The sequence below is a fragment of the Sphaerodactylus townsendi genome, linkage group LG07 (assembly GCF_021028975.2).
Source record: "Sphaerodactylus townsendi isolate TG3544 linkage group LG07, MPM_Stown_v2.3, whole genome shotgun sequence".
NCBI lineage: Eukaryota > Metazoa > Chordata > Lepidosauria > Squamata > Sphaerodactylidae > Sphaerodactylus > Sphaerodactylus townsendi.
In genome coordinates, this window is record NC_059431.1 from 102,031,535 (window position 1) to 102,056,097 (window position 24,563).

The 24,563-nt window shown below is 44.6% G+C and overlaps 1 protein-coding gene across 1 annotated transcript in view; it reads right to left on the reverse strand.

The window, feature by feature from the left end:
* The window catches only part of GNE (glucosamine (UDP-N-acetyl)-2-epimerase/N-acetylmannosamine kinase), a 30,905-nt gene extending 10,433 nt beyond the window's left edge, over nucleotides 1-20,472 (reverse strand). The window contains 8 exon segments of the mRNA XM_048503350.1: nucleotides 336-465; nucleotides 3,374-3,584; nucleotides 5,237-5,324; nucleotides 6,804-7,016; nucleotides 8,229-8,381; nucleotides 10,000-10,451; nucleotides 13,930-14,138; nucleotides 20,113-20,472. Of these exon segments, the coding sequence (XP_048359307.1) occupies nucleotides 336-465; nucleotides 3,374-3,584; nucleotides 5,237-5,324; nucleotides 6,804-7,016; nucleotides 8,229-8,381; nucleotides 10,000-10,451; nucleotides 13,930-14,093 (1,411 nt within the window). The 5' untranslated portion in view covers nucleotides 14,094-14,138; nucleotides 20,113-20,472.
* Between the last annotated feature and the right edge of the window lie 4,091 nt (nucleotides 20,473-24,563).

A 24,563-nucleotide genomic window follows, 5' to 3' on the forward strand; every position in this document is an offset into this window, starting at 1 on the left:
GTGGAAGGGACTCAGGAGAGGGATGGAATTACCCATTTCACCACAGTCCTTTGTTCTCCACTGGCATTTTTATTTGTCCTTAAGAGTTAATCCAATCCAGAGGTAGTAGAAATGCTTCTACTACACCATTAGCCAAATTACTACAAAGAGCTTTCTGGCGTGGAATTACAGAACTGTGCATCAGCATTAACGTAAGCCAATGCGTTACGCAGCTTATTTCTTAAACCTGTTGCTTCAACAAATGGCAAAAGCAGTTCCAACACGGTTATGTAAAACACAATTTTTAAGGTGGTTTGTTTCATAAGGGAGGCAAATACCACGCTCATTAAACTTACCCACACCCAGGATTCGGCAATTCAGATTTACTGCTTCTGAGGAAACCTCTACACACATTTTAAGGATCAACTGTATTCTGTCCTCGTAGGTTTTGGGGTTCAGTTGGCTATATTTCTTAACTATTTCACCCTAAGGGAGAGGAAAAACCATTAAGCCTTCTTCGGACTTTCTCAGTCACCCTCCTCCTCTATATTAACCATGGTTTCCTCCACAGCCTGTGTCAAAGAGTGTGAGAACACATGATTATGAATGCTATGCAAAGACAGAGAAGGGTATGTACATGAGCGCAAGCGAAACAGGCAGAGATCCGGCCTATCTGGGCTTTAAGAGTAGTTTCCCTATCCCTGAGCATCCCATACCATACAGATGGGAGGAAAATAGCAGAAGATCAATATAGCCTACAAAGGAAAGGGAAAACTTCAGCACATAAGAGACTGCATATTCTGCTGAACATGGTATTCCATTGTTACTACACATTCCATACATCCAGCTGCCATCTTGGCTTCTCAGACAAGATATGTCTCTGTGTGAGAGATCTTCACTTTGTTTTGTGACAACTATTTATTCAGCAGCGAGGGCTTATGCAGCCAGATATTTAGTTTAAGTCGTTCTCACAAGAAACATCCGAATGCAAACATCCCTTCTGAGCTCCTAGGCCATGCATATATTGATTCGTCAACACACATTTGCCACTGTTCCAAATGGACTGCGTATTTATATGACTGGAACGCTGGACGCCAACTAATCTATATCTTGAATCTTAAATTAAATTTCAATCTGGGCTATATCTGATAAATGTATTAGGAGATTTTATTGCTGCTTTTAAATGTTATTTTAAATGCTATTTAATTGTATTGTCTTACATGTTGTACACCGCCCAGAGCCCTTTGGGGATGGGGCGGTATAAAAATATAATAAAATAATAATAATAATAATATTTTATTCAGACAATTCCTTCTTTTTTGCCTTCATGGGAATTCGGTATGACAAATCGTGCTATTTGCTTTACAGGGTTTCTTCTTATACTCCCCAGTTCATCAATAATATGCCAGCCCTATCACAAAAATGGCTTCCTGCTGAAATACAACACATTTGTGTGAAATTGTACATGTGAACCACATATGCTTTTGTGTGTGTGCATCTTAACTGTCTATTCAAAATGCATAATCTTTATAATTTCTCTAGTGCCCTAGAGGAATATTCTGCCTTCATTCACTCATTGGCCTGCCTTCTGGTGTGCAGATGAAGTTGGATTCACAGGAATTTTCAGAGCAACTACTGGCTCAGGGGCCATAGTGTTTTTCATAAACTGGAATCTTACGTGACTCATTTAACACTTAACTGGCGCAGCAGGCATTCCCATTCCATTTTTAAATGTGTTTGAATGTTATGTGTATGTTCCTTTTCTTTTAGTAACCTTGTGTCTAAGTAAGTATTCCTTGAGCACCAATACTAGATAATGTAATTTTCTTTTATACTAAGTACAGTGGTGAATCCATGCTACAACTGAACAGCAGTAACATCTAACTGATGGACAGTAATGAACACCATATTAGCTAATATTATTGTGACTTCTAGGATTGACTTAAAAAAATTGCTGTAGCTGTATCAGTGATGCATAATGAAGTACCTCTGTATCTTCAATATTGCAGATTATTTCCCGTGTAATATATTTAGGTCAAGGGTAATTTCACTTCAAACTGCTGATTCAGATGCTTAAAACTCTTTGAATTCAGAAAAGCATCCATTTATGCCCACAATGTGTTAAAAACGAGGCCGGGGGGGAGGGGGCGGGATAGAATGCTGAGAATAAAGTGAATTGAGAAACAAGTCTGAAATATTTTTGCCTTAATAGGTTATATGTTGTTAGAAAGCAACCCATACAACCATGCCTAAAGTGCCATTTACAGCACAATCCTAAGAAGAGTTACACTTGTCCAAGTCGGCTGAAGTAAATGGGCTTAGAATGACATAACTTTGCTCAGGATCGCATCTCCTTATGTGTAAACCACGATTTCAGATTTTTATAACTTGCTAGTCATTCTGGATCATAAACTACAGGCTAAAGTACTATTTTTTAGTTTGTGTTAATTTACAATATGTCTGTGACAATTTATTGTACAATAGAACATTATTCTGCTTGCAAGAATCAGACCATAATTTAATCTACAGGTGGTGCCTGCAAATGCTGTACTCTAGTATTTTAATGAAAAAAATGTGATTAGTGTTTGGGGCACAATGTAAAATGTGGTGTCTGCTCTGAAGCTTAGAAGAAGAGTTTGGATTTATATCCCACCTTTCTCTCCTGTAAGGAGTCTCAAAGGGGCTTACAAACTCCTTCCTTTCCTCTCCCCACAAGGTGCAGGTGGGGCTGGGAGAGTTCTGAGAGTACTGTGACTAGCCCAAGGTCACCCAGCTGGAATGTAGGAGCAGGGAAACAAATCTGGTTCACCAGATAAGAGTCCAACTCTTATGTGAAGGATTGGGGAATTAAACCTGGTTCTGCATACCCCTGTTTCCCCGAATATAAGACATCCCCTGAAAATAAGGGGTAGTAGAGGTTTTGCTGAAGTGCGAAATATAAGGCATCCCCCGAAAGTAAGACGTAGCAAAGTTTTTGTTTTGAAGCATGCCCGACGAACAGAACACAGAAAAATAAGACATCCCCTGAAAATAAGACATAGCGCATCTTTGGGAGCAAAAATTAATATAAGACACTGTCTTATTTTCGGGGAAACACGGTATTAGAGTCCACCTGCTCTTAACCACTACACCATGCTAGCTTGAAAAACATCCACCCATCTGATTCTGCCATGGCTTTTGCTCTTCTTCATAGAAAACAGAAAATGGAGTGAAAAAGACGGCTGGACCCAATCCACTTTTTCAAACTGTACTTAAGTTTTAAGACAGTTCATAAGGCCTTGCTTGAAAATAGTGAGCAGAAAAATGTAAACTTTCTCTAGAATTAAAAAAAATTAAAATTTTGTGGTACAATCCCCAAAATATTCCTCATCCCTGGGTTACAGTTAATGTTTACCTTCATGCTGACTATTGCTACCCGAAGGTTTGTTCCACCCAGATCCACTGCCAAGGCACTCTGGGTTTCCAATATATGGTCAATGTCTTGGGAGATGTTTTCTTTGACAGGAGGGAAGCAGAATTTCTTCTGAAGAGGTTCTCCAAGGTCAATAGACTTGAGGAACTTTAGAATTCTTGGAACAGCATTTCCATCTCCATATATCTTTGAACTGCAACATCAGAGGACAGTAACAGTAATATGTGAAAGAAAACTTAGCAGACAACCTAAAGTAAGCTTGTGCTTATCTTACTGGCCAACACAAAGGTACATCAGAAAATGCATCCTATAAATTTACTGTTTCAGATGCTAGCCGCAGTAGAACACTTTTGAGTCCAGCAGCATCTCAGAGATGAACAAGCATTTCAGGGTATATGTTGAGAGTCAACGTGCCCTTTGAAAACTTACACCTTGAAACTCTTGTGGGTCTGTAAGGTGCTATTATAATCAAATCTAACTATCCTATATGTTTGTTAAAGACTTCTAAACAGCAATAACTTACAGATTTTTGTGTACACAGGGAAAATACATTTTGAATTGGCATACCAACAAACATGTACTTAATTCTGGCAGGATTGTCCCCTGGGTTATTTCTGTTTGGTTGGCTAGGATTGTAATAAAGAAGCTGTCTACTGCAGAAGCCCTTAAAATGAAGGAAGGGGTGGGGGGGGGGGGGGGAGATTTCATACACTGAACTGCCATGATTTGCAAAACTAGTTAAGGAAAATGACCAGCAAGCAAAATTCCCTTATTACTATTTACATATTAGACACCTTAAAGGATACAATCTTATAAACATTGGTCCAGCAGTCAGTCCGTTGAATACCATTTTTTATAAACTACGCTGTGATAAAGGAGGACACAAAGTTTTTGTAGATTCCGTAAAATCTTGCCTGACTATCAGAATGACCTATAGCAGTGGTGGCGAACCTTTGGCACTACAGATGTTATCGACTACAATTCCCATCAGCCCCTGCCAGCATGGCCAATTGGCCAAAGGTTTGCCACCACGGCCCTATAGTATCTGTGAGAAAGCTATCTTGAGGTGCTGAATGCACTGACTATAGGAAGGCAAATGGCTAACATTATACAGCTAGAATTAGGTCATTTGCTTCCCATTTGATCAAAGGAGCCAGAACAGATCACAGTGGCAAAAGTGAAATGTTAACCAGAGATTAAGCCCCACCAAACACAATGAGATGTGAATGTGGCAGAGGATCCTGCCACTCCCTTAATCACTGAACGAGACTGGTTTTGCAATGCCAGCTGAGGCCCACTCCATACAGGCCCACTCCACACATACATGATGTTGGTGGAGCCCTGGGACTGTTCACACACTCCGTGTGGGCGGCCCCGGAGCCACCGCAGCCTGTGGAGGCGCCTTCGTTTTGTTTAGAAACTTACCTTCTCTTCCCTGCGCAGCTCCGCAGGGACAAGGGGACACGCCCCATGGCCATGGCAATGCCTCGGGGAGCAGAGTGCAGGAGGTGTGTCCCCTGCGGAGCTCCGCAGGGAAGAGAAGATAAGTTTGCCAACAAAACAGAGGTGCCTAAAAGTGGCACCAGGTTTGCTCAGCACTGGGTGCAAAATGCTGTTTTTGAAAAGACTTGTTCATTGAATTAGTTTCAAAAACAGTGTTTCCTTGCCAGTTTGGGGTGGGGTGGGGGGGAGCACGGTGCTGCCTCCATGCGAAGTATTTTTACCATTCCAGGGGCGGTGTTTTTAGCCCATGTGGAGTGGGCCTCAGAGCACATCCATTGTGAGTTAATGCTTCATGAAAAAGCTTGTTAAAGGTCAGTGACTTCTATGGCTACAGGTACTCACCAAGGGTATTGTTTGCCAAACTGGAGATGCAAGGCTTGTAGTATTTTATCTTGGGTGTCAGCATCCCGAACATGTAGGACATTTTCCCCTGGAGAAAAAAAACAAAACCCCTGTAATATCAATGAGTGCTACAGGAATAAACCTTGCAATGAAAAGTACTTTGCTTTGAATGCCAAAGACATTCTTTGCAAGCACCAGCAAAGAACTGCTCGAGCTGGGTAGAGCCCTTTTTTGTACCAGCTCATTGCTACAAATGCAGATGCTGTGCTGGGCAGAATAGAGAAGACACTGCACTGCAGGCAGATATGCTGGGTTCATTCAACAGAACAATTCTGGTCTTGGGATGTTTTTTCAAAAATATTTGTTGGCAATGGGCAGGCAGTGGATATTGAGATTAAAAGTCAAACACAGCATGGTCGAAGGCACAGTAACAGAAGAAGAGTTGGATTTATATCCCCCCTTCTCTCCTATAGGAGACTCAAAGGGGCTTACAAACTCCTTTCCCTTCCCCCCTCACAACAAACACCCTGTGAGGTAGGTGGGGCTGAGAGAGCACAGAAGAACTGTGACTAGCCCAAGGTCACCCAGCTGGAGTGTGTTGGAGTGTACAGGCTAATCTGAATTCCCCAGATAAGCCTCCACAGCTCGAGCAGCAGAGCGGGGAATCAAACCCAGTTCCTTTGCTCTTAACCACTACGCCACTGCTGCTCCCAGCCAGGTTAAATCTTCTAAACTAAAGCTTTACTGTGGTATGGTGGTCAGCTAAATATAGCCTCCTGGCTACATCCAGCAGTACTGAGACTTTGTTCCTAAGGAGGATGGACCTCTGCAATCAGTTGTATAGACCCAATCCCTTTTGCCCCACATTTCATAAAACTCACCTTAAGGGCTGCTACCCAATGGAATGAGCTTCGTTAAGAGAATGGAACAAAAGAGGTCTGTCAAAATGGCTCCCTTTTCATATCTCCTTCCTCTTATCTACTCCTATTTCTCAGTCAGCTTTAAGGATAGCCAGAGATAACAGCTGAGCTCAAAAGTCTGGGGACTGAAGAGAACACCCATGACCTTGGCTCATTCCGCACATGCAGAATAATGCACTTTCAAACTGCTTTCAGTGCTCTTTGAAGCTGTGCAGAATAGCAAAATCCACTTGCAAACAGTTGTGAAAGTGGTTTGAAAACGCATTATTTTGTGTGTGCGGGAGGGGCCCTTGTTTCTAGTTTTTGGATCTGAGAACTGTTGAGAGGTGGTCCCTTTCTCTCTCAGAATCTTTCCTCCACCCACCCACCCACCCACCCACCCACCCTCCCAATCCCACCCTCCCTCCCAAACCCCACTCATGTTATTCCCTTCTAGATATTCAACCATCTAGATTTACCAGTAGTACTTTTTAACATTTTTAAAATAATTATGAAAACTAATACAGGAAGGTAACCTACAGGACTTACAAAACACATCCAGACACAAATATATCTGCCCATAGTGGGCTAAATTGCAAAGTGGACTCTAGTCCAAGAAAGTTTTGGCTGATTTTAAAGGGCCACAGAAGAGGTACGTTACACAGTACCTGTTTCTCTCCCTATCTGTCGGGTTCCCAGATTGATGACAGGGGTTCCAAATGCCCCAACTTCTCTCACGCCACAACTGCTGTTCCCAATCACACAACCAGCATGAGCCACGAGCTGAATGAACTGGTCAAACGGCACATGCTTTACCGCTCGGAAATTCGGGTGGTGCTCAACACCCTTCTTCCTCATGACCCGAACCATTTCTTTGCTCCCTGCAAGGAAAAGCAACAGCAGAATAGTAAGAGGCCCAAATTTGATCACGTGTTACACACAATAATTCTGCGCACCGTTTGCCACTATGAGTGTAACCACGACTACAGGGAAGCTGCTATTGGCAAAGCTCTGCTGCAAGGTGTACAGACGATTCGCCTTACCATTTCAGAGCAAGTGGCAGTGTGAATGGCAGAGATGAGAAAGCTCCGTGCATTCAGTTAGGCCTTTCTGGCTTTTAACCATACATTAACCGGACAATCTCCCCAATTAAAATAAAGCTAGCATGATGGCTCTAATGAAGAGGCGGGAGTGGGGTACGCATGCACTCAAAGAAGCAGGGGTACGGCTGTTGAGGGGGAGGAGCTTGTTTGGGGGGTAAGGCTGGTTAACTGAGCATTCTTGATAATCAACTGCAGCACAACAGAGCTTATCGCGACCGACAGCACTAGAAATTCTGAATAAGTTCCATTCATGGTTCAACGCCATTCATTGGCTGTTGTGGGTTTTCTGGGGCTGTGTTGCCATGGCTAGTAGTTTTTGCTCCCCTACTCCACAGCGTCACAGAGAGAAACGCACACCTCTGATGAGGCCAGCCCTGGATGCAGGCAAAAAACGTCAGAAGCAAAAAAACAGATTTATGGAGGAGAAGTCAGATTTATGGAGGAGAAGTCGATTTATGGCTACCAATCTTGATCCTCTTTGATCTGAGATTGCAAATGCCTTAACAGTCCAGGTGCTCAGGAGCAGCAGCAGCCGCAGAAGGCCATTGCTTTCACATCCTGCATGTGAGCTCCCAATGGCACCTGGTGGGCCACTGCAAGTAGCAGAGAGCTGGACTAGATGGACTCTGGTCTGATCCAGCTGGCTTGTTCTTATGTTCTTATGTTCTTAGTAGACCATGGCCACACAGCCCAGAAAACCCTCAACAGCCAGTTGATTCTGGCCGTGAAAGCCTTGACAATACAAATGTCACTAATGCTCAATGACAACATTCGACCACTGAGGCAAACACACTGAGACAGATCCTGACCATTTCCCTTACAAACAGAAGCGGAGAACCAGGACTTTTAACAATGGCTGTTTGTTAGGGGAAACTGTACAGCCCCACCAAGTACTAGATGTTCATTACACAAAAAGGTCTGGCAGGATGAGAAGTGTAGCAAAACCACCTCCACTTTTCGATCCCTTGAGTAAGACTCCTCTATGCTCACCTGCATCAATATTTGGGAACAACACCAGGGTCCTCTTGTTAAAGGAGATGAGAGCGTCTAAGGTCAATTCAAACATCTTTATGGAATGTTTAATGTCCGTGGTCACAGGATGCTGCAAAGCAACTATATAGTCTTTTGGTTTCACATCCTCGCCTATGAAAGCAGAGAGAAAAATATACAGGTTTTTTTTTAAAAAGCCTCTCAAGCTGAAGAAGGAACAGCAGGCAAATTATCTCACTGTAAAATAAGACGGTTTAATTCCCAAGTCATTAATCAGTTTGACCGTTTCATGAATTATAAAAACCCACCCAAAGGGAAGATCTGATTTGTTTTGCTTAGAGGCTCATTGATTATTTTTAGCACATTCATTTATCTATTTGGATTCCTGACAGCACTTAGTCTCAAATGTACTGAAAAAGGGAGAAGGAAGACAGACATATCTTTTAAAATATATATATATATTTTCCCATCAAGTCACATCTGACTTATGGAGACCCACTAGGGCCATGGTGGCGAACCTTTGGCACTCCAGATGTTATGGACTACAATTCCCATCAGCCCCTTCCAGCATGGCCAATTAGCCATGCTGGCAGGGGCTGGTGGGAATTGAAGTCCATAGCATCTGGAGTGCCAAAGGTTCGCCACCACTGCACTAGGGTCGTGGTGGGGAAGCTATGGGAATTGTAGTTCATGAACATCGGGAGTGCCATAGGATCCCCACCACTGCACTAGTGCTTTCAAGGGAACAGACTAACGAGGTGGTTTGCCTGCCTCAGCATAACAGCCTTAGAGTAGGTGGGATAGATTCAGAACTGTACTTCATCAGCCTCTACCAGCATGGCCAATTGGCCATGCTGACAGAGGCTGATGGGAATTGTAGTTCCTGAACATCTGGAGAGCCGCAGGTTCCCTACCCCTGCCCTAGAGGTCTCCTATCCAAATAGCAGCCAGGACCGACCCCGCTGAGCTTCCAAGATCTACAAGATCAGGGTTGCCTGGGCTAACTAGGTCAGAACCCCATATCTTTTACAAAAAGAAGAGGCAAGAGATTGGTGGAATTTATTGGGGAAGCGACAGCTAGTAAACAACTATCTCTCAAGGGATAAGGACAAATTTAGACCTAAGAACTTCTATTGTCAACACCAATTAACTGATTTATCTGAATCTATCTAGATCTGTAGCTTATCCTTCCAGTAAGAACATTCAGGGCCTGACTCTCCCGTTTCAGCCTTACAACCACCCAATGAAGTAAGTTTGGCTGACAGAGCGACTGGCCCCCAGACACCCCTCAAACTCTACAGCTGAGCTTCAGTTTCTATAATCTGACTTCGGTTTCTCTAATCACAGCATCAAACTAGATGAAACAGGGGAATGGGGAACAATGGTTAGAAAGAGGACCCAGGATCAAATCCCCTCTCTGCCATGAAGCTGGCTGGGTGACCTTGGACTTGTCATTCTCTCTCAGTGTTGCGCACCTCCCAGGTTAGTTGTGAAGATAAGATGGAGAAGCACAAAACAATATGTGTTTTTGGGATCAAGAGTTCCTGGCCTCACTTATCCCAGGAGGGCCAAGCTGAGCGCACAGGACCGGAGTTTGTCCGGATGCCGCAGGGCTGGGTGGTGGAAGTCGGCTGAGGGTGGAGGCAGGCAACAGACCAGTAGAAGACTGGAGAGCCACAGTCTTGCAGGTCACTGCAAAAACCTTCGTAGCAATGTTTGACTGGACGTGTCCCAAGCCATAGGCTTGGACTGCGCATGTACAGACACCTACCTATCCACATGCGGATAATGCTCATGTAGTCCTTATTTTTGGCAGATAGCAGCTTATCATAGGAAGGGCAGCCCGCCAGGAGGATGCGGTCGTGGTCTTCACACATGGATATCAAGTGCTGCTCGGCGCTTCTCGTACAACACACGTGGTAATGAGCCAACTTGGTGATAGCATGCCTGATGGAGTCATCTATGGTCCCGCTGACTTCTCCGCCTTCAATGTGAAGAATCCGAATGTTCATTAAGGCAGCCGACGTTGCCAGCGCCAGAGCGTCGAACCTGTCGCCATGGACAATCATGATGTCGGGTTTCAAGCGGTTGAGCACATCCGGGAGCTTGACTAAGGCCAGACCTACAGATTCCACCATGGATGCTTCATCTTCTCCTCGCACTATGGTGTGTAGTCTGGTGTGGATGTCAAAATCATCTTGTTCGATCATACGGTACGTGTTACTGGAAAGAAGAAGAGGGGAACAGGTTTCAGCTGCACAAGGACACACCGACGTATCAAAATACATTTCTGACAATAATACTAATATATATGTGTGTGTGTGTGCATGTGTATATATATACATGCACACACACACACACATATATATGACAATAATACTAATGATAGACAGCATCACAGGAAGCCCCTTTAGAAGTGGGTTGGGGGGAGTTAAAGCAGCTACCTGAGATAGCAGCATCTCCAAAGAGGCAAACCACAGTGAAAGTGCCAGGAGAGAAAGAGAAATGCTTTTCTCTCTTGGGAAAGCTCATTGTTGGACATGACTTACACCCACCTTTTCGTGGCATAAGCCTGCATTGCAAAAAGGGCGCTTTCCTGGGCTGAAACTGCTCTGGGAGCTGACTAAAGTTGGCTTTGCCTCTGGTACAGCCTTGTCTGGTAGAGGAGTGCCAGCCCATGGGGTCAACTTCTGAATTCGGGCACTACTGAAGCACACGGCACACTGAAGTCAGTGCCTCTGTGTGGGTGGCCATCCTAGGTTGCTTCGCGCTGGAGGCCCTGGCACAAGGATCACCCCAACTTTGGATTGCACAGTTATTCTGACCCCAGGTCATTTTTTTTCCTATTAAAATTTATAGGATCTCCTACCAAAAAGTTCTGAAACTGCATTCTTCCAAAAGATTACCATGAATATTCGTAATGATAGATTTCTCCTCTTAAGAAAACTGCATCAAGCATTCTTGATATGGCAGTACACATTACAAACTGTTCCTTGATTCTTCTTTTTCCCAACCAAATATAGCTGCTTCAGCTACAATTTAATGGGAGAGACCGGCTTTGTAACCCTTTTCATTTAGGCTTCTCTGTTGCTGAAAATCAATTTGCTTTTTCTCCTCTTGGGAAAATTTACAGGGACATGTTAATTTTCCTTCTAAATCAAGGTTAAACCATGTTTTCAAATACCATGTTGTTCTTCCACTGAAACTGATGCACAAACAACTATCGGAGAAAATATTCAGCCTCTCCTATGTGCTGCTATGTGGAGATCCAAGCTCAAAAAAAGAAGAGTTTGGATTTACACCCCACCTTTCTATCCTGTAAGGAGACTCAAGGCGGCTTACAAACTCCTTCCCTTCCTCTCCCTACAACAGACACCTTGGCCCCTTCCGCACGGGTGGAATATAGCGCCCTGGGGACGGCAAAAACGCCATCCCCAGGGAGCCATTTCAAGATTAGGTGAAGGCGCTTCAAGAAAGTCAAGACCATCTCTTGCTCCGGCTTCTGACCGGGCCAGCTGAAGCTGCCATTTTCCGACCTCGCTTTGGGGAAGCGAGGTTTTCAGAAAACGGCGTTTTGAGCCGCTGCCGCGGCTTAACGCAGCAGCTCCAAGGCTCTCCCCTCATTTACCTGTCCTGCGGTTCTCCGTCAGCAGTGCCTGGGGACGCTCTGCCCTGGCGACCGAGCAGTCACAGGGCAGGGTCCCCTGGCCTCGGGCGACGCTGGAGGGTCACGAGGGATTGGTGAAGGTCGCCTGACGACGGGCGTTAGGGACCGTTCATGCGAACGGTCCCAGAGGGGTCGGGTTGGCGTGGAATACGCCAACCCGACCCCTTCCGCCTCCGTGCGGAAACAGCCCTTGTGAGGTAGGTGGGGCTAAGAAAGTTCTGAACAAACTGTGACTAGCCCAAGGTCACCAAACAGAAATGTAGGAGTGGGGAAACAAAATCTGGTTCACCAGATAAGAGTCTGCCGCTCATGTGGTGGAGTGGGGATTCAAACCCAGTTCTCCAGATTAGAGTCCACCTGCTCTTAACAGCTACTCCACACTGACATGATCTAACTTTTTCTACTGCCATGCAGGTGACCAGCCAAACCTTTGAACAGGGGCAATTCCTTACAACTAGCCAAAATATTCAGCGGTATGCTTTTCTAGTGCATAATATACAACATAAAAACTGGAGTAAAAGTGCATAATCTCTAGTGGATAATATACAACATAGAAACTGGAGTAAAAGTGTTCCCTCAAATTAAAACACAGTCAACTGTGAAAAGCAAGAAAATCAAAAGACCCTTTTGCACTCATAGCAGCAGGATATAATTTTGTTGATACAATTTTAATAAACGTTCCGGAACCGTTATCTATATTTAGTCCCAATTTTACCAGCAACAGGAAATGGGACCAGGGATAACAAGAATTACAATGAAAATAAAATAAATATGTTTCTTTCTAACTATAAGAGTGAAGTGATGCATTCCCCTCAATGATAATCTATTTTTGTGGCTGGGATAATGATTTTTGTGGCTGGGATAATGAATGAAAACAGCAAAGGACTTAGTTTTGTTGTCCAAGCAAGAAAGGTAAACGTGGATCTCTGGCCAAATCTCTTATACTTGGGTCAACTGCATTCTGTCAAAATAATAATGGATGGGAAAACACTCAAGCTGTGATTTCTTGCTAGCTGATGATACTTTCCTAGAAGTACAATTGCTCCTAAATAGTCTTGCACATTCTGTGCTCTACTATTGGCTCAGTTGATGCAATGCATAAGTGTCCAACAGTGACAGCGGAAAAATCAATGTTAAATTTTGCAAGTGGGTAAATGCAACAGCTACCCAAAGTTAAAAAATAACCTGACTGCTAATATTGATAGAGACACAACTCTGCTTTGCACTGTGACATTAATTACAGCATTTACCAGAAAAGCAGGGAGCTCTTTAAATAAGATGAATTACTTTTAGTATTAAAGTGCCGACCCATACTCCAACAAGAACAAAGAACTCACAACCTCAAACATACATATTCACCATTATCATTATGTAAAGACATTTATTACTGTATTGTCAAAGGCTTTCACAGCCGGAATTTATGGCCGTGTTCTAGCAGCATTCTCTCCTGACATTTCGCCTGCATCTGTGGCTAGCATCTTCAGAGGATCTGTGGCTGGCATCTTCAGATCTGTGGCTGGCATCTTCAGAGGATCAGATCCTCTGAAGATGCCAGCCACAGATGCAGGCGAAACGTCAGGAGAGAATGCTGCTAGAACACAGCCATACAGCCCGGAAACCACACAGCACTCCATTTATTACTGTATTATAATCTTCATTAAAAACCCTGTTGTCAACTGTAACCCAAAAACTAAGGACATTGATACTAGGCTGTTCACAAAGATTCTCCCATCCTCATACTCTGCCTAATAAGAATTTTACGTTTTATACAGAACTAGTGGCAAAGCACATTTTCACATGGAAATGAATGAGCTCTAGGAAAGGCGGGGCAAGAAAGCCTCTTCCCCCACAACGGGTTTTCCCGGCGCTTTCCCCCTCCCCTCTGGCAGCCTGGCGGCTCAGCTGCCGACCTTCTCGCTTGCCACCAGCTGCTGCCAGTCTGCCTTCAAATAAACATGAATGAACCTTCCTGGTGGTCAGGGAAGGGGGGCAGCGGTTGTCACAACTTTAAAAACGCACAAATTATTGTCCTACCCATAGTCATCAATCAAGTGGGAGCCTAGAACCACAACGTCAAGCTCGAAGAACTGTGGCTCCGCCTTAATGCCAAACATGATCGGGGCCAGCTTGGAGTAATCCGCCCGATTGCAGGTAGCGACACAAACCCGGAGTTTCCGGTTGTTCCCATGCTTCTCCATGACTCGCTTCTGTTTCTGTTTGGACAGGTTCTTGAAATACAGTTCCTGAAACAGAGAAACAATTAATGAGATCTCTCAGACAAAACCTCATTCTGCTGAAAGTGCTGGCCAAGACAAGGAGACAATCTTCATGCATACATTATATCTGCACCTGTTCTTACTTCCATCACTGAATCTAAGGCGACAATAGTGCAGCGCAGTTACAGTCTAAGTTCCTTGAAATCTGTGGGCTTAAAAAGATATACTTCTCTGTCTGATTGCACTGTAGGATTCCAAGGAAGTCTCTTCTCAAAGCACAAAGTTGACATAGGCCTGTTTAGCTGCAGCAGTGTCGCTATCCATGTTCCCTTTCAACCACCCCTAAGTTTGGAAAGGCGGGGGAAAATTGTAATAGATAGCAGGGCTGGTTCCAGGTTTTCAGGGGCTCTGGACAGAGAGTATGTGGGCCCCTATCATCACCCACCACCATGTCCCTTCCATGCATCCCTTTTCCCACACCGCCCCCATGCATCCTTCCCTCCCTCCTCACTTCTCCCCCACCTATGCTCCCAGCCACATGGGCGGCACACATTCCCACCCCCAAGTGGTGTTACATGTGCAGCTGAGAGTACAGGTTGCGGACAGAGTGGATGGAGGAATAGAAGCTGGTGGGTGGCATTGGGGGGTCCCACCAGAAGCTCTGGACCCTGGCAACTGCCCCACCTCAAGGTATGCTGCCACCAGCCTACATAGATAAGTAGTCACCAAGCAGATTCTGTAGTCCAAAGGTCCTCCTTGCCCAGGACAATAAACTCCATCTTACCTTTGCATATTAGTTAAATAAAAATATATGACAGTCTCATACAGCCCTGCTGATTCCCGCTTGGGGGGGGGGGGGGGTGGGTGGGTGGGTGGGTGTGTGTGTGTGTGTGTGTGTGTAAGTAAAAATAAAAATAAAAGTGTATTAGAACATTCAATTGGTCATCCCCCCTCTACCAAAGATCTGAGCTGGGAACATTATCCCCAGTTGAAACATTAAGAAAGTTAGAGCGATTGGAGTCAAGAGAGTACTCCTAAATCAGACTATGTGGGCACTCGGAATTCTTCCCTGTGCAGCTGATAGTCACAGGAGGGAAGAGACAGTCACCTGATTTTTGCCAGTGGGGTTTCCTTTCAAGGCCAACAGCAGCCAGGCAAGAGAGGTTTTGAGAAACAAAATCTTGTAGATGTAGATGGATTAAACCCATTTGCCTCCCTGTATGGCCTCATGTGAACAGCAACTGAAAGCATGTCTTTTGACCTTGCATCCTATACATTTTAAATGCAGGATTTCTGAACTGTATACCTGTATACAAACAAAGTGTCTTTGTAATGACCATAAACGTTTTGGACTACACCATCACTGCTGTCATGATTAAAGGACCTTCATAAAATGTAAGTATCACTGTGAAAAAGGATGCAACTTCTTTCCCAAACTTTCTGCATACTACTACTTTTTTTAACGGACTCTAATCTGGAGAACCAGGTTTGATCCCCCACTCCTCCACATGAGTGGCAGAGGCTTATCTGGTGAACCAGATGTGTTTCCGCACTCCTACATTCCTGCTGGGTGACCTTGGGCTAGTCACAGTTCATTCAAATCTCTCTCAGCCCCACCTATGCCCCAAGGTGTCTGTTGTGGGGAGAGGAAGAAAAATGAGTTTGTAAGCTGCCTTGAGTCTCCTTACAGAAGAGAAAGGTGAGGTATAAATTCTCCTTCAGTTCCTTCTAGACAACAAACAGCGTTTCAGTCAAAGCAACCTTTCAAAATCATCCCCATTTTTTTTTAAATGTAGGTTCTCCTCAAAGGCCAGCATTTTAAACTAACCTCAAAGGTTACTGTTCAAACTTTTCTCATATAGTGTTGTGTGTTTTCAGATGTATGTTCGAGTTTCAGCAGATGCCTCGACGTTATGCCTACCTAGGTTGGGCATCTTCAGAGGATCTCTGATCCTCTGAAGATGCCAGCCACGGATGCAGGCGAAACGTCAGGAGAGAATGCTGCTAGAACACGGCCATACAGCCCGGAAACCACACAGCACCCAAATGATTCCGGCCGTGAAAGCCTTCGACAATACATTTTCCGTAATACTATTTTTAAGTATCTTGAATAGAACCAATTTTCCTGGTTTCTTGCCCTCAGATCTGAAACTTCTGCACTGGTGACTACTGAACTGGAACAACATCTTCAACTATTTTTGTCGCAAAGCAAAAACAGCGACTAGGCACCTGCAGCTAACCAGCTGGCCTCCCCCTGCGGCTTCTCTCTACACATCCACAAATAGATTTCAAGAAACAGCAAGAAGCAGCAGCTGCCACACCCTGTCCTGTCTTGGAAACTGAGCCCCGCTTTGTCCGGCCTGACTCTTCCTGCAAATACAGTCTGAAACTAAAAGTCCCAAGCAGCTCATCTGAGAATGACGCCAGTTCCCTGGTGCAATTTGCTGGCTGGCTGTTTACAAAACATCACCCGCAGAGACTGCCATTTAACCCCACTGGTATAAAAAAGACATTCCTTTCAAGGGCTTGTGGAAAAGCCAGATTTTTGCCCGGGAGTGAGCCAACCTACTTCTAAGCAATGAAGAAATATTCCAAACACCCCCGACCTTCTCCAGCACGTTACCAGGTCTTGTTCGGTCCTAAATGTAGAACTGAAATTAGGAAGAGAACAAGTTATCAGCTATGGGGACCGCCTCTACCAATACGTTCCTCTAAAGGGCCCTTTGTTCAGCGAATAACAACTTAGGGGTGGTCCATGGCTCAAAAATTGTCTGACCGTCCTTAACCTGGGCTAGAGCCTTTTCCGGCTCTGGCCTTGAAATTGTGGAACGCTCTGCGAAGCAAGAGCCAGCCCTGTGGGACTTATCACAGGATAGGAGGTCACCAGAGAAGTCCAGAGTTGCGACACAGAGGCAGGCATTGGCACCTTTGCCTGCCTCTTGCCTTGAAAACCTGCCAGGGCCCCCATAAATGGGCTGCAACTTGAAAGCAGTGTGACAACTAGCTTGCTTGGGTGACTTCAGTTTATTCTAAAGTCATCCTGGCTCTGAGCAAACAAATATAACTTAACTAATTTCAGATTTCTTCCTCCCCCGTCACAAACATACAATGAGAAAGACCTTCTCACCACATCATTTTAACATGTTTCGGTCGCTCACAGAAACACAGTCTTTGCACACTGAATGAACATGTTCTCAACTACAGGGGCTGACTGTGCTAGACAGCATGTGACACACTTGGGTGACACAACTGGTGTGACACAACTGGCCTGTGCTAGAGAGCATGTCATCGAGTGGCAACACGATAAATTTTATATTAGATAGAAATGAAAATTATTAGTCATACAATTGGCTACCAAAGTCCAGGAAGGAAAGTTTTTTTTTCGGTTTAAGCAAACCTGAGTAGACCAGTCTGGCTATAAAGCTAAATAATCAAGGTATCACCCACTGTTTTTAAAAACCTGTAACAGCCAAGAAAACTAGTTTACGACATGTTCATCCCTGGCTTTATGTTTTGAGAATGGATCACATATTTTAATTTTTACTTGTTTCTTCTCACAAGAACTAAAAGGGAATTTTTCTTAAATTTATAAATAGTCAAGGCTGTAGACATTCCTGTTTTAAGAATCATTTTCTCTCGTTTAAAAACCTTGCCTCCTTCCCTCTTCTTATTCACTGCATAATACATTTAAAAATTTTTAAAGGGCAAATATTTACACTAGATTTTTCTCCACCCTCTTTCCTCAATGGTACGGAAACAAGAAGCCGTGACTAACATAAATTACCTGCTTGGGCAGCTTCATATTTCCTCAGCTGAAGCAAACAGCATCTGACACTAACAGGGCAATCCCAAAGCCAGGTACTTCAACCTGTTGAGACTGGAGTAATACTGCATAGCATTGAACTGTAAACTTTTAAAGAGTAATAACCACTGTCAAGTAGAAAGTCAGGGCAAAAGGTTAACCCTGTTTAAATGCCAAAAGAGCAAAAAGGAATGAGGAACTAAGCAACCCCTTATTCCAATGGCCTGCACTGTAGCCTTAATACAGTGCTGCAGGTATCAGAAAATGAAGAAGAGCTTGGATTTATAGCTCACTTTTCTCTCCTGTAAGGAGTCTCAAAGGGGCTTACAAACTCCTTCCCTTCCTCTCCCCGCAATAGACACCTTGAGAGGTGGGTAGGGCTGAGAGAGTTCGGAGAGAACTGTGACTAGCCCAAGGTCACCCAGCAAGCTTCATGTGCAGGAGCAGGGAATCTCCGGATTAGAAAAGAGTAGTCATTGTTTCAGTTTCTACCTTCACCATTTATACGTCTCTGTAGAGTTCAGGAAACCAGTTCGGAAAGAAGAAGTAATGTCAAAAAGCATCAGAACAAGAAGAGTTGGATTTATACCCCACCTTTCTCTCCTGTGAGGAGTCCTAAAGTGACTTACAAACTCCTTCCCTTCCCCTCCCTGCTACAGACACCTTGCAAGGCAGGTGAGGCTGAGAGAGTTTTGAGACTAGCCCAAGTTCACCCAGCAGGTTTCCCATGGAGGAAAGGGAAACAAACCTAGTTCACCAGATTAGTGTCCACTGCTCATATGGAGGAATCAAAGAACACAAGGATGCTTAAACATGCCTTGCAGACAACTACTAGTTCCAGAACTAAAGTGCCCTCTTGCGCTCTTCCTTATTGCCACATTCCTAAAACAAACACACAGAGAGATATACGTTTTGGGAGTACCTGCACACATAAGCTTTTTGCATTTGCAACAGCCATAGATGTAAAAACCTGGGTTCCCTCGACCACCACTCCTGCATCCTTGCCATCTTTCTCATAATGAAAAACTGAATAAAAGACTATAGATAATACAAGAGGAGGTGGAAGAAAGAAAGAAAGAAAGAAAGAAAGAAAAAAAGAAAGAAAGAAAGAAAGAAAGAAAGAAAGAAAGAAAGAAAGAAAGAACGAACAGACGGCTGCTTAGCATGCCTTACAGACAACTACAGTCCTATTCCCAGGACAAAAGTGCTCTCTTGTACTCAGCGCTTTTGCCACAATCCTATTCCTTAAAAAAAAACCACACAGAGATATAATATGTTTGGGTGTATCTGCACACAGAAGTTATTTGCATTTGCAACACTCATAAATGTACAAACCTGCTTTCCCGCAACCACCACCCATCCTTCTTGCCATCTTTCTCATAAACTAACGGGCCCCAAAGTGGAGAATGGCAGGTTGTGGAGTATTTTCACGGGGCTTGTCATAAACTCCAGTGGCCAGCAGGTGAACACTGGGATACGCACCTGCCCTGGAAACACCTGGTTCTGCCTGAATTGGTACCATTGCCCCGTCCAAGCTCTGTCCTATGCATTTCTGAAGCCTTTTCGTGTTGTCTGCTGTGTGTTGACAGTAGCCTCCTCTTGTATTATCGACAGTCTTTCATTCAAATTTTAATTCTGTGAAAGAGGGCAAAGAGGCAGGGGCGGCGGTCGTGGAAAAGCGGGTTTTTACCTTTACGACGGCTGCAAATGCGAATAACTGACGTGTGCGGATGCACCCAAAACCCAGCATATCTCTCTGCGTGTTTTTGTTGTAGGAACGTGGCAAAAAGGGAGAGCGCAAGAGGGCACTTTTGCCCGGGGAATAGCAGCAGTCCGCAAGGCATGTTGAAGCAGCCTTCTGTCCTTTTTTTCCCCCCTCCACCTCCTCTTGCAGCTTTTTATCCAGTTTTCAATGATGAGGAAGAGAGGAAGGAGGCAAGGCTGGCGGTCGTGGGGAAGCGGGTTTTTTTAATCCATTTGGAAGCGGGGGGGGGGGGAACGCTGCAGCAAACGGTCTGGGGAAAAAAGCAGCCATTGCCTTCCCTCCCACACAGCGGCCTCTCTGCACACCCGCAACCCCCCGGCGAGGCTTTTCGTCCTCCATCTCTCACGATCCTCGCCCCCCCCCCCATCTCTCACTATCCTCGCTCTAATTAACACTAAGCAGTCATTAATACACACACACTCACACCCGGTTACCTTAATGCTGGCTTCACCACGCCTCCCGCAGGCCCGGAGGAGGGAACCTGGGAGCGGAGGCGGCCAGAGCCGGCGGAGATAAGGCGGCACACGCGAGCCGCTGCGATTTCCCTCCGTAGGCCGCGTCGGGTGGGGGCGGCGCCGGCGCCTGGCAGCAGGGCGAGCGCAGGGATGGCGCGCTCCCGGCTGCAGCCCCCTCGCCGCGGCCTGGCCTTTCCTCCCCGCCTCAGCCAAGGTGGCGACGGCGGTCGCTGTGCCCGCTCTTTTCTTCCTCCCACCCGCGACACTCTTCAGCCTCCTGTCAGAGGCGCCATTCACACGACACGTGGCACCCGAGGAGTCCTGCTTGGGGTGGGGTGGGGTGGGGTGGGGTGTGGGGGTCGCGTTTCTGGCAGTCGATATGTGCTCCCCGGGAAACCCGCCCAGCGGGACAACCCTGCGGGTTTTCACAGAATATGTTAATGCCTGCAGTGCATTTTAATACCTTCCCATTTATCCGGGTGACTTCAGCGCAGTTGCCCCTGGCTGTCGCATTATAATTATGTATTATTTTAGGCTTGATGCCATTGTAAGCCGCCCTGAGCCCTTCTTTAATGGGGGGTGAATGTAGCTACTAGCTAGTGAGGTTGTGTTGGGTTACCCTCCCGTTTTTGATGTTGTCATTGTATCATTGCAAAATTGTTCAGCTAGCGTTAGGTATAGTTTAGGTTAATTTACTGATACTTTCCTGTATTTAGATTTGTCACAAGCTAGGTTTTTGTACCAACGTGGCTGTAGTTTATATTGGGGGTTTGTTCTTGGGTCATTATTTATTGTGTTTTTCTGTAGCATGCTACAGAAAAAGAAAGTCGCCATCTATTATTGTTATGCTGCTAGTGATGTCTTGTTATGGGTGTTGTTGCTTTATATCATTTGTGATCTTATTTTCTTTTGTTATAATGCTATGTTTAAAATGCTATGTTCATTGTTTAGAATGATATGTTATAGTGCTATGTTTATTGATTCTGTTTATGGATGGTTGTTGTTAAATGTTATGATTATGGATATTGTCATTTTGCAGCTGTTGTTCACCGCCCTGAGCCCTACTGGGGAGGGCGGTATATAAATCTAATAAACCAAACCAAATATAAAAATAATAAATTAAATAATATAATGGAATACCTGCTCATTTCTCCAGGTAATTCCAGTGCAGTTTTCCCTGTAGCATTGAAGTCCACCTGCCCATTTCTCTAAGTAACTCCCATGCAGTTTTCCCTGTAGCATTATAATGTAGTAGATGATGCTGAAAGGAAGTGGCTCATGGTGTACTTCATGGCTGAGTTCGCCCTCATTTTTATCCTCATAACAACAATGTTAGGTAGGCTGGCTCAGAATCACCCTTCCAGCTTCAACATGACAGAGTATAAAAGCTATCAAATGTTTATCCCACCCTTCTTCCCAGGAGATGAGGGCTGCAATATATTGTTCTTCCTTTTCCCATCTTTTTATCTCACAACAATGCTGTGTGGTAAGTCGGATGAAGAATGCCTTCTTTCCGAACAGGTTTCCTGTACGTGCAGGGTCAGTTTTGTAACTGTCTCTTCCAAAGGTCATGATTTTGAGTGTCTTCTGGGGTAAGGGTCTTTGCCCTTAAGACTTCATTGATTGTGTCCATCCACCGTTTTTTGGGTCTGCCACGTGGGCAGCACCCACCAGGTTCAAGGTGCAGGGCTGTCTTTGCTACAGATGTTTCCTCACGGCGCATGACGTAGCCATACCACCTTGGCTGTGCCTGCCTCATGTACTGGTCAGTTGTTATTTTAAGTCTTTGCCGTATATCATCATTCGGCACATGGTCGAACAGTGTCAGGTTTAGCATCCATCGAAGCATCCTCATTTCTAAGACATGAAGGGCTTGTTCATGTTTTCTTGTTGCTGGCCAGCATTCGGCTCCGAACAGTGCTTCTGGACGTGGGCAAACAACTGTTTTGTAGATTTTGGCCTTGAGGTGTTCAGGCATTTTCTTGTCACACAAGATGCTAGTGGTTTGCCACCATTTAAGCCATGCAGTATTGACTCGTGACCGGGCATCTGTCAATGTGTTTCCATCAGCTGAAAACAGTGATCCAAGGCATTTGAATTTGGTGACCTTGTTTAATTTCTGGCTGCTGAATTCATTCGGGTGAAGAATGCCTGGCTTGTGGTAACTCAGGTAGCTTCCTCACAGAGCAGGGATTTGAACTTGGATCTCCTGGATCATAAGCTGGAGCTAATCGCCGCTGTGCCCTGCAATTCATATTCTGCAGCAGGCGGTTCTGAACATGGAGGCTCCTTATCCTTTTAGGTGTGAAATTGTCTAATAAGCCCCTTGTAATAGTAGACATGTTTTGTAACAGTCCATAGGTTGTGTGTGTGAAGAATATCTGTTTGTCTTTCTAGAATTTAGGCTATTAATCGGATTCTAGTAACATGGAAGAGCGAGGAAAAGTTTTCTCTTCCTGCATTCTCTACACACCTTGGGAAATTTATAGTGCAATAATAATTACACTCTTCTAAGGCCATTGATTGGAATGAACAAAGCATAACTCTATTTGGGATTGCCCTGTTAAATGGAATCCCCTTATCTCTCCTTATAATTTTTCTAAAGTTCCAGATGCTTTAGCATTTCCAGATAAGAGGAAAATGCTGCAACTTGTTGATCAGTTGCCCTTAATTCCAGCTTTACCTTGGAGCAACCAGAACGGTGCATAGTATTCCAACTGCAACTGCATCAGAGATTTGCATAAGATCACAGAATATTCAGAAATAGCAAAACTAACAATTTTAATGAAGGACAGTAATATAGAGAATTTTTTTTTTAGAAAACTGTAAACCTTTTATGGATTACCTAATGAGAAAATATGGTAGAAGAGAAATAACTGCAGGATTTGAGAGTTAAAAGAAAACAGCAGTCTGAAATAGTATATTATGATACAGAGTATAGCTGATCAGATGTTTTATTTTAATTAGATGCATGAACCTAGAATGGATTAAGACTCAATTGTGAGACAGCGGGAAGTCATTTGGATATTTTCTTACTTTTCTTTTTTATCTTTTTTTTGCTTTGCTTTTTTTGGTATTTCATGCTTATGTTTTATACTTGTGTGAGGTGTAAAATGTTTATGTTTATTGTTATTGCTATTCGTGTTTCTATACATTGAGAAAATTTTAAAAATTAAAAGACAGATTTGTATGAAGACGTTGTGGTGCGGACAGTTGTATTCTTGATCCCTTTCCTAATAATCCCTAGCGTGGAGTTTGTCTTTTTCCACTGTTGGCACACACTGAAATGATGCTTTCACTGGGCGTTCCACTACACCCCAAGATCTATTTCCTAGTTATATCACTGGCAATTCAAATGTCGCTATTGTGTGTATGAATTTAGGATTTATTTATTTTCTGCCCTGCTGTAGGTCACTTTATGCTAAATTATGCTGACTCTCATTTGTCATTCGGTTGCTTGCCAAACCAGCCTAGGAACAGTGCTGGATTTATGTATAGGCTAGGCAGGCTGGAGCCCCTAGGGCCTCAAAATCTAGAGCAGTGTTTTCCAACTTTTTCGACATCACCGTACCCTTGACCTCACTCTTCATATCTCACGGTACCTCTGCCATCCTCCCCCCACCTTCCCCTCCCAGTTCCCCTGCTTGCCACCCCCCATCTTCCCCTCCCAGGGTGAAGGGAAGCACGGGGGGTGGGTAGTGGCTGCTGACCTTGCGGCAGGCCCTGCCCCCTGGGCCAGCTCCATATCCTTGCTGGTGCGGGAGACACCGCAAAAGTGAAGGGGGCCGGTAGCATTGCCGTGGTACCCCTGGGACATGCTCACGGCATCCCAGGGTACCACGGAACCCTGGTTGGGAATCGCTGATCTAGAGGGTCTCCAGCCAAGGTGTACAATACTTTTGACACTGTCATAGGCTTTTCTTACACATGCTGTCATAATGCACTGTAGTCTCTAAACAACCCTTCAGTAATTTTCCTTGTGCTCCATTTCAGAATAATACTATCTTAAACCAATAACTCGGCACTAGCATTGATTTCTGTATTTATTTTGTCCTTCCAGGACTTCACTGAAGTGGACTCCATTTTGTGACCTCATTTTGTGGACCCAGCCTTTTCTAGTAGTTGGAGAGGGGGGGGGGTTGGGAGGGGCCTCACAAGTGGAATAACCTCTTCATCTAAATCTGGCACTGACTAGGAATGATCCTTTTTGGAGCACTTTCTGAGGGTGTTGCCATTTTGACTAACCAGGTACCATCTGCAAACATGGCAACTTCATTACTCACTCTGACTACAAACCACTGATGTACAACAAGAAGAAGAGGAGTTTAGATTTATATACTGCATTACTCTCCTGTAAGGAGTCTCAAGGCAGCTTGCAAACTCCTTTCCCCACAACAGACACCTTGCGAGATAAGTGGGGCTGAGAGAGT